Source organism: Mus pahari, chromosome 2, assembly GCF_900095145.1.
Source record: "Mus pahari chromosome 2, PAHARI_EIJ_v1.1, whole genome shotgun sequence".
Lineage (NCBI taxonomy): Eukaryota > Metazoa > Chordata > Mammalia > Rodentia > Muridae > Mus > Mus pahari.
This window is the reverse complement of record NC_034591.1, coordinates 159,566,741-159,583,035: the sequence shown is the minus strand read 5'-3', so window position 1 is coordinate 159,583,035 and position 16,295 is coordinate 159,566,741. Positions and strand designations below refer to the sequence as shown.

The 16,295-nt window shown below is 48.5% G+C and overlaps 1 protein-coding gene across 3 annotated transcripts in view; it reads left to right on the top strand.

The window, feature by feature from the left end:
- The window catches only part of Bcat1 (branched chain amino acid transaminase 1), a 70,841-nt gene that overhangs the window by 42,780 nt on the left and 11,766 nt on the right, over positions 1–16,295 (top strand). For all 3 annotated transcript variants that reach the window (XM_021190717.2, XM_021190716.2, XM_029535613.1), the window contains exons 6-7: positions 8,774–8,937; positions 11,989–12,131. In XM_021190717.2, the coding sequence (XP_021046376.1) occupies positions 8,774–8,937; positions 11,989–12,131 (307 nt within the window). The remainder of the gene's footprint in view (positions 1–8,773; positions 8,938–11,988; positions 12,132–16,295) is intronic.

Below are 16,295 nucleotides of genomic sequence, written 5' to 3'. Positions count from 1 at the left end.
AGAACATCCCTGCATGGCCTCTGCATCAGCTCCTGCTCCCTGACCTGCTTGAGTTCCAGTCCTGACTTCTTCAGTGATGAACAGCAATGTGGAAGTGTAAGCCAAATAAACCCTTTCCTCCCCAACTGCTTCTTGGTCATGATGTTTGTGCAGGAATAGAAACCCTGACTAAGACAGCCTCTTTCCCTGATTGTCGACTTCAGATTTATGGGTAATCTCCTGCCTCTGCTTCCCGAGTGGGATTGCCAGCACACCCCCACACCCCCACATCTGGCTTTAGTTTGCTTTCTCCTCTTCCCAGCTTGAGCTAGCAGCTGGAATGGTAAGGTCGGAGCAGTGAGGCGATTCCTAGTCCTCTGAGCCATCTCTTGCTGTGCAGCCCTGCAGCTCGGAGCAGGCCCAGGAGCCTCATCTGTGGCAGAACACACCTTGGGTTTTACAAGCCACATAGCCACTCAGCCTGTCCCAAGCCGGTCCCATCACACCGGAAGGGAAGGAGCGGGCCAGCGACTGACAGCGAGCGGATGACATTGTCTGAGAGTGACCTGTGTTGTGTTCTCCTCCTCTTGACCCTTTCCCAGTGTCCCTGTGCACTTGACCGTGTGGACATTTCTACTTAGGACTGATTTTAGATTTACTGAGCCGCGTTTCTCAGGCCCTAACCTCACAATCTGACTTTTCCTTGGTGTTTGTTTTTAGTTTTAACACTGAGTGTTGAGCTCTAGGACCACATCGAGGTATGCTGCACCCTCACACACCTACGGTGCTGGGCCTGACCTCTCTGAGGTGTCATTAGCCTCGAGGTGAAGCCTCAGTGGAGAAGGCTGTTATACCTGTCATTTGTGTCACTGACAGCTTCATTTCTGTGCTGGTGACTTGAGCGGTGGAGGGTGGGGCCTCTTTTCAGTGTCAGCAATGCAGGAGGCAGCTTTGCTCACAGACCTGTTTCCCAACTGCAGGAGCTTAGCATGGTGACTTGGAGGAGGGAGGGGAGGAGGGGGAGCAAGCAGTGGAGGAGGAGGAGGCTGGGATCCTCCTGTTTCCACTGCTGTATCTTGCACATCCTTCTGCCCTAGTCAGGGTTTCTATTCTTGCACACAAAAAAAATCACGATCAAGAAGCAAGTTGGGGAGGAAAGGGTTCATTCAGCTTACATTTCTACATGGCTGTTCATCACCAAAGGAAGTCAGGACTGGAACTCACACAGGTCAGGAAGCAGGAGCTGATGCAGAGGCCATGGAGGGATGTTACCTACTGGCTTGCTTCCCCTGGCTTGCTCAGCTTGCTTTCCTATAGAACCCAGGACTATCAGTCCAGGGATGGCCCCGCACACAATAGCCCCCCCCCATCACTAATTGAGAAATGCCTTACAGCTGGATCTCATGGAGGCATTTCCTCCAGGGAGGCTCCTTTCTTTCTCTGTGATAAAGTCCAGCTGTGTCAAGTTGACACACAAAACCAGCCAGTGCACCTATGGTGCTGGGCCTGGCCTCTCTGAGGTGTCACTAGCCTAGAGGTAAAGCCTCAGTGGAGAAAGGTGTCCTTTTCTGCTCACCCTGTGGGACATTTGTGAGTCTTTAAGTGTGAAGTCACTGTTCTCAGAAGTGACCTTCAGAATCCCTGAAAAGTAGCCAGGGACTCGGCACCCGAACCCACAGGACAGAGCCATTATCTAATAGCAAAGCCTGTGGGAGGCTAGCAATGTACCCCTGAGCTGGCTGACCTTCGGATGCGGTGGCTTTGGTGTCATTTGTGTGAGACAAGGTCTCCTGTATCCCAGATGGGCCTGAACTCACTTTACAGCCCAGGCTGGACTTGACTTGCTTGATTCTTCTGCCTCAGACTTTCAAGTGTTTGAGATTACAGGTGCTTGCTTCTGTGCCCGTCTCTATACCCATTTCCTACAAGGAATGTCTTACTAAGGTTTGGTTGTTTTTCTGCAAATATTTGATAAGAATCAGGAATAATGTTGCTGGAGAGATGGCTACTGGCTAAGAACACTTGCTGTTCTTGCAAAGACCTGAGTTCAGTTTCTAGCACTAACATGGTGGCTCACAGCCATCTGTCACTCCAGTTACAGGGGATCTAAAGCCCTCTTCTGGCTTCTGCAGGGACCAGGCACACAACACAGTACACTTACATACATGTAGACAAAACATGCATGATAAAAATGAACCTGCTTTATGAAGTTACACTGGTTATCAAAACAGAAAGAAATGAGTAGATTTAAGATGCCTGTTAGTCCTCCTTTGACAAGCAGGATGCTGGAGAGCCAGATACCACGGCACCTAACTCAGGCTGGGGGCACTTGCTCCTGAAGTGACATCTAAAGGATGTGTAGATGGGCTTCAATGTTGGATGCCACCAGGATGAGTCTTAGTGTGACTGGCTGCTTTGTCACAGTGCCACAGTGAGTTAATTATTTTTCAGTTGCTGTGATTAAATACTGTGAGCAAAAGCAGCTTGGGGAAGAAAGAGTTTACTTCAGCTTATGTGAGGTCCTGGAGGATGGAGCTCATCACCTAGGGAGGGTGTGGTGACGGGCAGAAAGTTGGTAGATCACATTTCCTCACACAAGGGAGAGAGGGAAGTGGGGTCAGATTATAAACCCTCAAAGCCCACGGCCCTGATGCCTAGTCTGACTTGCCTCCTCTATCTAGCAAGGGTTGCATCTTCTAAAGTTCCCTTAGCCTTCCCAGACTTCTCTACCATCTGGAGTCCAAGGGTTGAGATCTGTGAGCCTTCTTCTCACAGACCGAGCAGCTCAAACTGCAGTTATTTTTGCAGTGTTTTGGAGCCTGATTGTGGCTGGCCTCTGGTGGTCCTCCCTGGCCCTTGTCTGCCCGTAAGGGAGAGAGTTTCAGTGGATTTTTCTCTCTCTGAGGACCCAAGTCCTGCAGCGAGGTTTTACTCTTGTGACCTCCTGTGATGCACCAACTTAAAGGCCCTGTGGCTTTGGACAGTCATACCGGAGCTGTGATCTTACTCTCTGCCTGACTGGAGCTGCGATCCCATAGTAGCCATTCCTCTGAGTGAGTCTAGGAGGGCATTAGCAGAGAAGTTTTACTGAGTCCTGAATGTTGTGGTACTAACTTAGGGGCTTGGGTCCCTGACTAGACAAAAGGGAAACGGTGTTGAGCATCAGCGCCTGTCCCTCTCTCCGCTCTCTGACTGTGGACACAGAGACCAAGACACACAAGTTCCTTGTGCTGTTCCTTCCTTATAGCAGTGAGAAAAGTCATTAATGCAGGGAGTCAGGACTTCAGAGTCGTGGATTTCAGAGGACATAAGCCAGCTGGTAATAGAGGTGGGGAGGGCAGGAGGGGACCTGGAAGGTGGAGAGGGAGGAGAATTGAATGACACATCATGCTGATCAGGGATGGAGCTCAGGCAGCAGCAAGTGCATTCTGGGAAGGTCTTGGGTACTGTATTGATTATTTCTATTATTATTACATGTATGTGAGTGTTTTGTCTTGCATGTACATGTGTGCGGCACATGCCTGCCTTATGACTGAGGACGTCAGAAGAGGGAGCTGGAATTACAGCTTCTGTAAGGCATATCCGACTCGGGTGCTAGAACTGATCTTGGGTCCTGTAGGAGCAGTAGGCACTCTTAGCCCACTTAGGCATCTCTCCAGCTCTAAGTTGTTGTTGCTCCTCCTCTTCTTCTCCTCCTCCTCCTTCTCCTCTTCCTCTTCCTCCTCCTCCTCCTCTTCCTCCTTTTCTAGACTTATTCAGCCCCCAAATCTTATGCAGCTACCCCCCCCCCCAATCCTCCTGCCTCAGCCTCCCAAGTGCTGAGATGACAGGCATGAGACACAGTTCTATTTTCTCATTTAACTCTGAAACCTTTTAAAAGAGAAGTCTCTGAAAGCAATCGAGCTGATCTTCCTCTGGTCCCAGCCACCTTATTATTTGCTTTTGTTGGCTTTGGTCCTCCCCCCTTGCTGGCTGCCGTGCTCCCTGGCTCTGAGGCCACACTGTAGACTAATGGAATTTCTCAGTTCACTGACCCCTTTCTGCCACCCTCCAAATAACTCGTGACATCCCGTCTTCTGTGAAGGGATTTCTGGGTGACCCAGAAAGAAGTGGTAATGCTCACTGTGAGTCCGCCTTTGTTTCTCACCACACCCAAGCGCCATTAGAGGACTAATGGGTCTGATTATTGTGAGGCCAAAACAAAACCCACCACGCTGAAATGTTCCTGAGACAAACAGACTTGGCACAGGCCGTTTGCAGTGTCCACTGGCCGCTGACATCCTTATTCCCTACTTAGTTATGTGGCTTTTCTTTTAGTTACTAAGAAGCACAACTTTATCATCCCATAATCTTGTCTGTCATTCAGTTGGCATCACATAATAAAACTCACTTAATAGGAGCTTGGGATATCTAAATTGCTTTTCAGGGTAGAAGAGAGGATTGGAGCAAGGGGCTAAGTCAGGGATCCTGTGTGTGTGTGTGTGTGTGTGTGTGTGTGTGTGTGTGTGTATGTATGTGTGTGTGGTGGGGGGCAATGCCTGTCACCAACTCTTTCTTGAAGTCTAGACTGAATTTTGACTCACTCAGTATTGAAGTGACATGGAGACTTTCTCCCCACTTGCCCTCCAAGGAAAGTCAGTGAGTTTTTTGAAAAATTGATTTTTATTTTACATCTATGAGTGTTCTATTTGTGCACATGGGTGCGGTGCCCATTTGAGGCCAGAAGAGGGCATCAGATCCCTGGAATTGGAGTTACAGACAGTTGGGAGACTCCATGTGGTTGCTGGGAACTGAACCTAGGTTCTCTGCAAGAAGAGCTGAGCCAGTTCTCCAGCTCTCTCAATGAGTTCTTTTCATGGAGAGACAATGGATGTAAGCTATGGAAGGTTCCTAGGCCATCCATGGGCCACAGAGGAACTTCAGGCTTGCAGATGTGAGTGGACCTGGATTAAATTTTAGAAAGTGCCAAGTTACATTCCTACGCACAGCTTTGGCCAGCATTAAAAATGCTCATGTATAACTTAGCTGTTGCTAAGGATATGGATATGAATGAAACGACTCATCAACATGCTTGTCAAAATGGAGAATGGATGGCGGTGTCCAATTCTTTCCATCTGTGCTTGCTGCTGCCACCTAGTGGAACAAATGCAATCTAACTTGCCAAGGTCAGGGAAGCACATTCACAAAGAGAAATTTGCCTTTGTTTTTGTACTGTGTGCTCTCACAGATCTGCCTTCTCAGCCCAATTGAGGTGAAATTTAGTACAGAGAAAAAAATTTATTACTAAAAAATTTTTATCTACTGTTACTTTTTTTTTTTAGTATAATGCAATTGTATAAAATACTTTGTGTGTGCACAGCATTCACAGGGTAGGATTAGGTTGTACATAAGACAGACAATTCATTCAGAAATTTAGAAGCTAGATGTGGCCTTCAGATAACAGCTAGCATATCATATCTGAGTGGCCTCTCAGGATTCCTTATCATTTGAGTTGGTTAGTCTCCTGTTGTTGTGAACAAGTCAGCTTGTAGAAGGAAGGGTTTATTTGGGTTGAAGATTACAGAGCGTTAGTCCACTATGGCAGGGGAGGAATGACAGATGGTAGGCAGAAAGCTGGGAAATCACATCCTTAACCTCGAATAAAAGGCAGAAAGCCAGGTGAAACCCTCTAGATGTGAACCAGGGAAATTCCTCCTGGTTCTTAAAGGAAAGACTTCAGAGGCAGTTTATCTAGCAAAGCAGAATATGCATTTCAAAGAGAGCCTGGAGCAGAATGGCCTTCTGCAAAGGATTATTGGCCCACTGAATTCTGGGTTGTGAATTTTGAGACTTTACATTGCAGTAGTCTATGTTAATTATACCTAAGGAGTCTCCTGACATTTCATACACGTTTGTAATGTATTTGGACCAATCTCCCCCATTAACCCATTTCCTTTTCTTGACTAGCTGTGCTGGTATTTTTAAAAGATGTTCTTATGGTTATTTATAAGGCAGGTGGTGTATTTATTGGATAAAGTGACTATTGTGGATTGGGTCTCCCTTTTTAGGGTGTGTCTTCCTCCCAGTTTCTAGAAAAGCCCCAAAGGGAAGAGAGAGCAAAAGCTGCAGTTGGAGTATTTGACAGGAGTCTGGGGCCTTTGAGCCCTCACACCCTCACCAGTGAGTGTCTGTGTGTTGCAGCTAGGAAAGTGTGCCCCCTTTCCCTGGCTGCCTTTGCTTCTGACACAGTAGAAACATCCCAACTGAAGCTTCAAGGCCACAAAGAAGTGCTCAGAGCACCAGAGACACAGAAGACGCTGCAACAGCAACTTCCTCAGTCACCTCCCATCTGACTCCTCGACCACACAGTCTCACCACTGAAGAATCTCTTAGAGATAAGATAGTGTCCCAGAGTTGGGACGAACCAGGTGTGGATCTGGGCACAGTCTCCCTCCCAGATGAGAAGACCATAGAGTTCCCAAGCTCTTCATCCTACAAGGGGAGAAGATAAGTTCCTATTAAAGAACAAACACCTTTAATCCCAGCATCTGGGAGAGGGGGGCAGGGGGATCTCTGTGTTTGAGGCCAGCCTGGACTATAGAGTGAGTTCCATGACAGCCAGGGTTATGTAGAGAGACTGTTTCAAAACAAAAACCAACCAACCTACCATATTCAAACCAGCCCCACTGTTCTCATACTGGTCTCCCTGACTCAGTCACGCAGTTCACCATCACCTTATTCTAGGGTCTCAGAGCCCTGCTTGGTCCTCCTGATGGAGGGAGGTGGGGGGCTTTCAGGTGATATCCTTACCGACAGTGTGTGTGTGTGTGTGTGTGTGTCTGTCTGTGTGGTGGATGTGTGTGAGTGCGAATGTATGTGTGTGAGTGTATGTATGTATGTGGTGTGTGTGTGTGTGTATATGTGCATATGTGTGTGTTTGTGAGCATGTGTGTGTGTGAGTGTATGGTGTGTGTATGTATGTGTATGTGTGAATTTGTGTGTTTGTGAGCATATGTGTGTGGTGTGTGTATGTGTGTGAGTGTGAATGTGTGTATGTGTTTGTGTGTATGTGTGTGAGTGTGTGTATGTGTTTGTGAGCATGTGTGTGTGTGGTGTGTGTGTATGTGTAAGTGTAAGTGTGTGTTTGTGAGCATGTGTGTGTGGTGTGTGTATGTATGTGTGAGTGTGAATGTGTGTGTATGTATTTGTGAGCATGTGTGTTTGTGTGTATGTGTGTGAATGTGTGCATGCCTCACACACATGTGTCATGGCACAGTAGTACAGTGTGCATGTCAGAGGGCAGCTTTCAGAAGTTGTTCTCTCACCTCACCTCGATGAGGCAGGATCTATCTGCCGTATTATGAGCTCCAAGCTAGCTCGCCCACCAGCTGCTGGCTGCTCGGTCTTCTTCTGGCCTCTCTGTAGGAGTGCTGGGCTCCCACATGCCACATCCTGCCACATCCTGCGTGCTAGAGGCAGGTATGGTGCAGACTCAAGTAGCTTCAGAGTCTGTCAGCATCGGCTTGCCAGGCAGACAGCATAAGGTATGCAGCCAGATAGTCAGGGCCCCCTTCGTTGTCACTGAGTGGCTGCCTGTGACTCAGGTGTGTAGCACACTGCCAGGGTCAGCATCTGTCCTGGGGGATCCTGGTGTGTTGGTCTGTTCCTGCGGTCTTGCATTGGTCTTGGATCTGACCTTCCTGTCTTCATGACACACAGCCTCTGGGACTTGGAGTCTCTGATAATCCACTGCCCTCACTTCATGACCTTCCTTGTGCTGGAGAAATTTATAGTCCTCCCGTACTTGTGGAAAAGGCTGTCTTCTGTCTTATATTCGTTTGCCGAAGATTTATTTATTTTTATTTTATGCGCATGGGCGTTTTGCCTGCTTGGATGTGTGCTGTGTGTGTGTGTGTGTGTGTGTGTGTGTGTATGTTTGTGTGTGTGTATACGCATGTGCAGCGTAGAGGCCTGGAAAGGGCACTGGATCCCCTGGAAGTGGAGTTAGGACCAGCGGTGAGCCTCCATGTAGGTGCTGTGAACTGAACCTGGGTCCCCGACAAGAGAAGCCAGTGCTAGTAACTGAACCATCTTTCCAGCTCTCTGTTGCGGATGATGTGAGGTCTAAGTTCTCTCATCTCCTTCTGATAGGACTTCTGCTGTCTCTACCTTCTGTTGTCTATTATGGGCTGCAGAGGCAGGCAGATCACAGCCGACTTCCCCATGCCCACCCTCTCGATGCCCACCCTCCGCTCATGGGCCTCACCTTTTCTGGAGTGCCCAGCAGGGTTTGAAAAGACTCAAGGTGGGTGGGTTATGTTCTGGGAGTTAGAGGCAGGCTCTTCACTTGTCCTGTGAGCAGTTTCAGCAACTGCAACTGACAGCTGTGTTTCTCCCTCTAAAATCATAACTCAGAGAGCAAACCAAAACGGAACTTAACGTCGTTTTACATTACAGTGATTTATTTGCGTTGTGTGGACCGAGCACACCATAGCATATCCGTGGAGGTCTCAGGTCAGCTTGTAGAGGTCTGTTCTCTTCTTTCCACCACGTGAGGCTCAGGGATCAGACTCAGGTAGTCAACTTTTCAGGCGTGGCAGCAAACAAGCGTTTATCCACGGAAGCATCTGTGTTCCATCCTTCCATCTCCCACACCCAAACTTAAATACCCATTCTCAGCATATTCTTTAAAAGACTTTGCATCACTAAGCTTTGTTTGGGTGACTCTCTGGAATGTGGACACAGGTCTATTCTAGACTCTAAGAAGGATGTCTCACTGCTGGTTACAGAGGCGTGGTTTCTCTCTTTATTACAGCCATCTCTGGGCGTCAAGAAGCCTTCCAAGGCCCTGCTCTTTGTGATCCTCAGCCCCGTGGGACCTTATTTTTCTAGTGGATCCTTTACTCCGGTGTCCCTGTGGGCCAATCCAAAGTACGTCAGAGCCTGGAAAGGTGGGACTGGAGACTGCAAGATGGGCGGGTAAGTCAAGGTCCGTGTGTCCTTCCTGTAGAGTGACAGTTGTGTGCTTTCAATGGCGGTGTGCTCGGTAGGGTTCACAAGCGAATAGCTGTCTGTGGTTTAAGATTTAGCTTTGTAAACATGTTAGTTGTTGGCGGTGTCGCTCGTGGCCCCTCTAAGGCAGCAGCGTGGCATGGGCGTGGAGCAGTGACTTGAACCAGTGTCCTTTCCAGCTAGAGACTGGCCCTGGGAGTGATGCTTTCACTTGGCTCCAGGGAACCCTGTCTGGGAAGGTGACTGTTTTACTGTCTGCTTAGCCACAGATGGCAGGAGCACCTGCTGGGAAGGGGCAGAGGAAAGCCCTGCTTTGGCTCTGCCTGGCCAGCTTCACCGGCCATCTGTGGCTGGCAGGAAATAGAAGAGCGTTTGAGATGTGCTGGCCGGTTTCAGGGTTGACTTGGCTCTGAATTCAGAATGTCCCTTGGTGGATACAATAGAAGGAGCAAGTGCCCCAGGCTCTGGCCAGGTCTGAATCAACTGGTGACATACAGAGATGCTCCTGGAAAGTGACTTTCAGTGATGTTCTGAGAGGTTTAGGAAAGTCATTGCCCAGGGATAGTCCTCGGATATGAGGGATGGTGGCAGCCAGATGCGAAAGGTATCCCACAAGCCCCATGTGCTCCCCATCCCCCACAGAGCATTTCTAGAAGATGGGCTTCTCTAGAAAACTGTAGCCTGGGTGCCTCAGGTCAGCTTCGTCTGTCTGTATGCATGCAACGTTATTGCGTCTCACCTGAGCAGTATCTGCTACAGAATTAATTCTAGCCTCCCGGCTTAACAGTTTCGAGCACTTGCTGCTCTTCCAGAGATTCTGAGTTAAGCTCTGTGCACCCGTGTCAGCAGGCAGGCAACAACCTGTAACTCCTGCTCCCTGGGATCTGATGCCTTTATAGGCACGTGCATATGGACATACATCACACACACACACACACACACACACACACACACACACACACGCACGCGCGTGCGCGCACGCACACACACACACACACGGAGAATACATATTTGTGTTACTGTTCATATTGCCAGTGAGCAAGACAGGAACTGAGTCGGCTTTAGGCATGCCTCATTCACAGAGCCCATGATCTAAGAAGACAGTAGAATAACAATACGATCTCACCTCACACCCTGTCTGCATCCAGCAAGCCTCACAGCGAGGGGTGGAGTTAACACAAGAACGGCTTTCTTCAGAGCTCAGTCAGATGTGCAATCAGTTTTCTGAGACCTGTGATACCATCGCCTCTCATGCCTATTTTAAAATTTTTATTTTGTATATATGAGTGCTTTGCCTGCATGCAAGTCTGTTCTTTCCTGGTACCCTTGGAGGTACCTTTAGGCAGTCAGGAGCTGCCGTGTGAGTGCTGGGAACTGAACCAGGGCCCTTTGCAAGAGAATCAAGTGCTCTTAAGCAGAGAGCTGTCTCTCCAGCCTCTGCACCTCTCTTGTTATTGTCTCATGTCATCTCTGACTACATTCTTTAATATTTGGACTTAAACCCTGTGAAGTGTGAATAGTGTAGACCAGGGAGATGTTGGGGAGGTTAATTCAGAACAAACTGAGCAGCGTGCGTGTGTGAAGCTGTTAAAATGTATGTTTAGACTCCCAATGTGGAGTATAAATGACTCCTTATGGGAGAGAATATTGAAGCGCCCCTCTTCAACCCTCTAACCCCTCCATTATTTGTACAGTCCGTCACTTCTTGTCCCCCTCTCTGCCCACGTCAACAACTAGGTTTTATGGCACCTGTATCAGTTTCAAAGTTGGTCATCACTGCAAGTTGCCCCAAAACCTTCCTGTGGGGAAATGTGTGTCTCCCACAGTTCAAGGCTGTCCCTGGGCTATCATGGTGACCTCGCGGTTACATGAATGCCACCTGCAGGGTGCCTTGACTTGACACAGTCACGGGTTCTGAGCCTGAGGGTGTGGACATCACTGAGGGAGAGAATAGACTGCTTTGGCTTTAAGGTTTCCAAATCGTGCTCGGAAGCTCGGAAGCTAAAAGCGTGAGTGCGTCGGCTGACCATTTCCTGTGCTAATGTCACATGTGGGCGTGGTCTCCAGGCATGTGTGGGCGTGGTCTGCATGCATTGGGGAATAGGAAAACCAGGTCACTTTGGACTCCCATTTGAAGCCACTGAACAGCTAGAGCGAGAGCGAGAATAAACCTGAGGTTGGCAGACTTCTCTTAACTCTCAGTGAGGCTTTGCCTTTCCCAACGCTTAGAGCCCAAGACATGCTGAGAGTGAGTGGCGATGTATTAGCCTGAGTAGTTGACCGCTAGGTTCCTACCCCTGCCTGAGTTTCAGGTTAGTTCTCAAATCCTGTTTCCCCTCCTCCCTCTGCCAGGGCAGCATTTGTCTTTTAACATCCATGTTTGTCTGTCCTACAGGTACTTAAGTCATTTGTGTGTCGTGTGTTGGTGTATGTGCCAGGGCATGCATGGGGCGTCAGTAAACTAATCACGGGACTCAGTTCTCTCCTCCCACTGAGAAGGTCCTGGGATCAAGCCCAGGTCACTAGGCTTGGCAGCAAGCTCCTTCACTGACTGAGCCCTTTTCCAGCCCAGGGAAGAAGTTTTTGTTAAGGGAAGTGTTTGGAGGAGATCAGCCAGTGTGTCGGAGCCCAGAGTATAGCCTACGGTTTTCCCAGCCAAGACAATGCCAAATATTCCTTAACCAAGTTTTAAGACCACTAACTTTCCAAATTTATAAGTGGATTATAGTAATCTTGGAGGTTGGCAGAGAAAGAGAAAGACTCAGGTAGACATGTGCCCCCTGTCCCAGTGTCTGGAACAGTTGTTCCCCCGCCCCCTTTGGTGTGTCCACAGTGCGTATATGGAGATCAGAGGATAAATCATGGAAGTGGGCTAACATTTGCCACCCTGTGGGATCTGAAGATGGAAAGTTAGTAGGCCTTCTAAGGAAGTGAGCCATCCTTCAAATCTCTTAAACTAACTCTCTCTCTCTCTCTCTCTCTCTCTCTCTCTCTCTCTCTCTCTCTCTCCCCCCCTAGCAATTATGGAGCCTCCCTTCTGGCGCAGTGCGAGGCCGTGGAGAACGGCTGTCAGCAGGTCCTGTGGCTGTACGGCAAGGACAACCAGATAACTGAAGTAGGCACAATGAATCTTTTCCTCTACTGGATAAACGAAGACGGAGGTAATTGCTCTTCTGGTGACTTGACAGCTGATGACGTCAAGGGCGCAGTGGGCGGGGACATCGAGGGCCGCTCAGGGGTAGGGTCTAGCAGCTGCTGTGGAGACCCGCATCAGCGTTGGTTTTTATTCTTGTTTCTGCTGTTTGGCTTGACGAGCTTGAGACTGATTTCAAACTCAGCTGCCGTACATGTGGCTCAGCATGTAAAAGCACTGGATGCTCTTGTAAAGGACCTGAGTTCCGTTCTGAGCAACCACACTGGCTCACAACTGTCTGTGAGTCTAATTTCAGGGAATCCCCTGCCCTCTTCTGGACTCCAGGGGTACTGCACCCATAAAGCACGTGCACGAACACACACACACACACACACACACACACACACACACACACAGACACACTGTGTATAGTCCAGGATAACCTTGAAGTCATTATACCGTAAGGGCTGGCTTTGAACGTTAGATCCTCTATTCTGTATGGCAGGTATATACGGGATTGTATACCTGGCTTGAGGGGTTTTTTTTGTTGTTGTTTTGGACAGGGTTCTACTTGGTAGCTTATGCCAGCCCCAAACTTTCAGAAATCTTCCTCTGGAATGAGGCTGTGGGATGCTGTGATTATAAACATGTGCCACTTATATGTGACTGTCTTTAGGATCCTGGATGCTCCGTGTCTGCTTTGATATGAGTTCGGGGGAAGTGTTGACAGTTTTTGTAGCATCGAGTGAAATGCCATAAAGCAGGGAACAGGTTACACCTGTGTCAACCATTAGCATTTTGATGTGCAGAACTTAGGAGCACAGTTTGACCTGTTTCTGGTTGTAGATTGTTTATTTCTTGGTAATTATAGACACTGTGAATGTGAAACGAAGTCAGGGGTGTGGCTAGCTGTTTATGTTTCTAACACCAGTATTAGGAAGTGGAGACAGGCAGACCCTGGAAGCTCACTGACCTGTCGGCCTCCCCGATAGGGTGAGCTACAGGTTCAGTGAGAGATGGTAACTCAAAAATAACATGGAGAGCGCTAGAGGAAGACACTTATGTTGTCCTCTGGTTCTGCATGTATGTACATGCACATGTGTGCACACACTCCCTTGTACATGTGCACACATGCTTGAATATACAAATGCTTACACATGTACATATTCTCTCTCTCTCTCTCTCTCTCTCTCTCTCTCTCTGTCACACACACACACACACACACACACACACACACACACACACACACAGCAAAATAATACTTCCATGTACAAGTTCCCCGTCTTGGCTTCAATGACCATTAAAGAACTCGTTGCTTTGCAGTAGCCCCCGCCACACCAGCTTCATTTTGCTATCAAGGCGGGAAGAGGTGGTTCAGCCAAGGTTGCATGCAGCCCTGCGTGCTGATCTGAGTACAGGCCAGCCTTATATTCCATCTGAGGGAGAGTGAACAGCCTGCCCTGAGCTCGCCTTGGACACTTCTGCTGGGTGTCCTCTGACCCTGGGCATGCGATTCCGCCAGATGCACCAGGCACCTTCTTCAACTTCTGCTGTTTGTCCTTGGAAATGTAAGACAACCAAATTTATGCTGGAATTTGGAGGTTTTCAGACTGGGACTTCACATAAACATAATCTGAAGTGATGGTAGAGAGAAGATGGCCAATGCTGACTTCTGTGTTCAGGAGACATCTTCCTCTCTAGCCACCCCGTCCTGGTCCCCACCTACCAGCACCACAGATACAAATAAGGACATCATTCAGAAAAGGCAAAGTCATTATTTATGGGAGGTGTCAAGGACTATGTCATAGCCATTCAAGTTAGCCAGACACTGTCCTGGTCAATAATTGTTCCTTATCCAGACACAAGACATGGAACACGCTCACATGGCTGATTGCAGTGGGGATGAGCGGGTTTGTTTTCTGCCTCTTGCAAAATATATGAAGTCTTACTAAGAGTTAGATTTTATAACTTTTGCCCAAGCCAGTTTTAGTTTCGATGTGTTTCTTCAGTTGGGGTGTTTAGCAGGCAAAAGGGGGTTGGAGAGGGTGGGTCAGGATGAAAACTTCAGTTCCTAGCACCTATACCTGGCAGTTCAGGCTCACAGCTGTCTGTAACTGCAGCTCCAGGAGATCCACAGGCACAAGTGTACTTGGACATAAAGTCATACACACACACACACACACACACACACACACACACACACACACACACGTAAAAAACAAAAGGTTCCTCTCTGTCTCATTGATAATCTAATACCATGACATAACAGAACCCTCCTGTGATTCTCCTCGTTGGAGGATGAAGACGGCTGAACACAGCAGCCCACGGAATGCAGGACAGCAACCAACTGCAACAGTTGCCGAGTCACAAGCCATGTCTGTGGGGGTCTGTTTCCTCCCGGGTGCTCTGCATCTCGCTCTGGCTCCTGGGAGTGTGTTCGTGGTTGCAGAGGAAAATGAATACTTCTCACCCAAATGCTATCATGTAGCCGGCGCTGTCTGGGAACCAGGGGACAGATGTCCCATGTCGTCGGCTCTGTCTGGGAACCAGGGGACAGATGTTCTGTTTCTTGACCTCAGGCTGGTGGTTACAGTAGGAGGCTAAATTCATTCCACAGAACAGCCTTTGCGTGTGTGAACACTGCTGTTTGGGTTTAAGTCGGTGTTGTCTGAGAGCTACACTAACTGTAAGAAAGGTCTTTCTCTGTGTGAAAACCACACACACACACACACACATACACACACACACACCCATGCATTTCTCTGTCTAGCTAACGAGTTATCCCAAACACGTTTATTTTAAGACCATAAACACTTAACAAATGACAAGTACCCTTGGGAACATCGCCAGTACCAATCTCTTCGTTCTAAAAAGTGATTTTCAGAAAATAAATGGTCCCTGCTGCAGTCCAGCAAAGAGAATTCCTTCATTCATATTTTAAAATTAAAAAAAAAAAAACTTATTATGGAGCTGGAGAAATGGCTCCATGATTGTTAGGAGCAGTAGCTGCTCTTCTAAAGGATCCAGGTTCAGTTCCCAGCACGTACAGATCTGGGGCCCTCTTCTGTCCACAGGCACTACCTGCATGTACCACACATACACACAGGTAGGTGGGATACCCATATACATGAAAACAAAACAAAAACCCGTGTACCTCCCTAGGCCAGACATTGTGCAGAAACTGGGGCATACAAAGATGGAAACCACCAGAGAGCGGCAGAGATCCTAGCTCCAACCCACCCCGAGACAGAGAGCTAGAGTCCCAGGGCTGGGACACTACTGTGGGATCACTGTCACCAGCCTGGGCAAACACACATTTGTTTCTTGGGTAAAATAAGAACTGGTCTGGGTTAGTTCTAAAGTTCCAATCTATAGTCAAGGCCCTGGTGGAGCCCCAAAGCAACAGGGCAGCGTGAGCCCTGAAATAGCAAGGCAATTCCTCTAGTGCTTCTATCTGGTGTTTCTCTAAGCCTATTTGTGACTTCCTCTGCAAGCAGGGGGTAGGTCAGAGACAGGTTGTCTGCTATAAGGTTCAGCATCTTTGTAAGGTGATATTTAAGGCTTGTTGGTCCACATTGCTAGATGCCAGTAGCGGGAAGGAAAGGGGGGAGGGTGTTGACTACCAAGGATGACTTTTTTAAGACAGAGCTTCATGCAGCCCAGCCTACTCTCAAATCTGATCTAAGGATGACTTTGAATTCCCAATTCTGCCTTCAACTCCCTAGCGCTGGGATTGCATCTGTAAGTCACCCACATCCAGTTCGTGTGGTGTGGGGATCAAACCCAGGGCTTCACACATACTCTGAAGGCAATTTACCTGCTGATCTACTCCCCGAGTCCACCAAAGTGACTTTAAAGGGGGAGGGGTTACCCGGAGCTTAGAGCTGGGGCTCTGTGCCTGGCCTTCATGGTGGAGTGTTCACTTGGGGGGTCTCCCCTGTAGTCAGAGTGGCAGTTCATCTCTTGAGACTGTGTTTGCATTTTCTCTTTTCTTCTTTTGAAGACACGAAGCTTCCCCCTGAGCCCACTGCCTTCAGATCTCTGTGGGAAACCCTGGATTGCCCTCATTCATACAGCACCTGTGTAGCTCGAACGCAGATGATGTGGGCTTCTGAAGGCAGTGTGCGGGTAGCACCGGGAGGAAGAACTCTGTGTGTGTGTGTGTGTGTGTGTGTGTGTGTGTGTGTGTGTG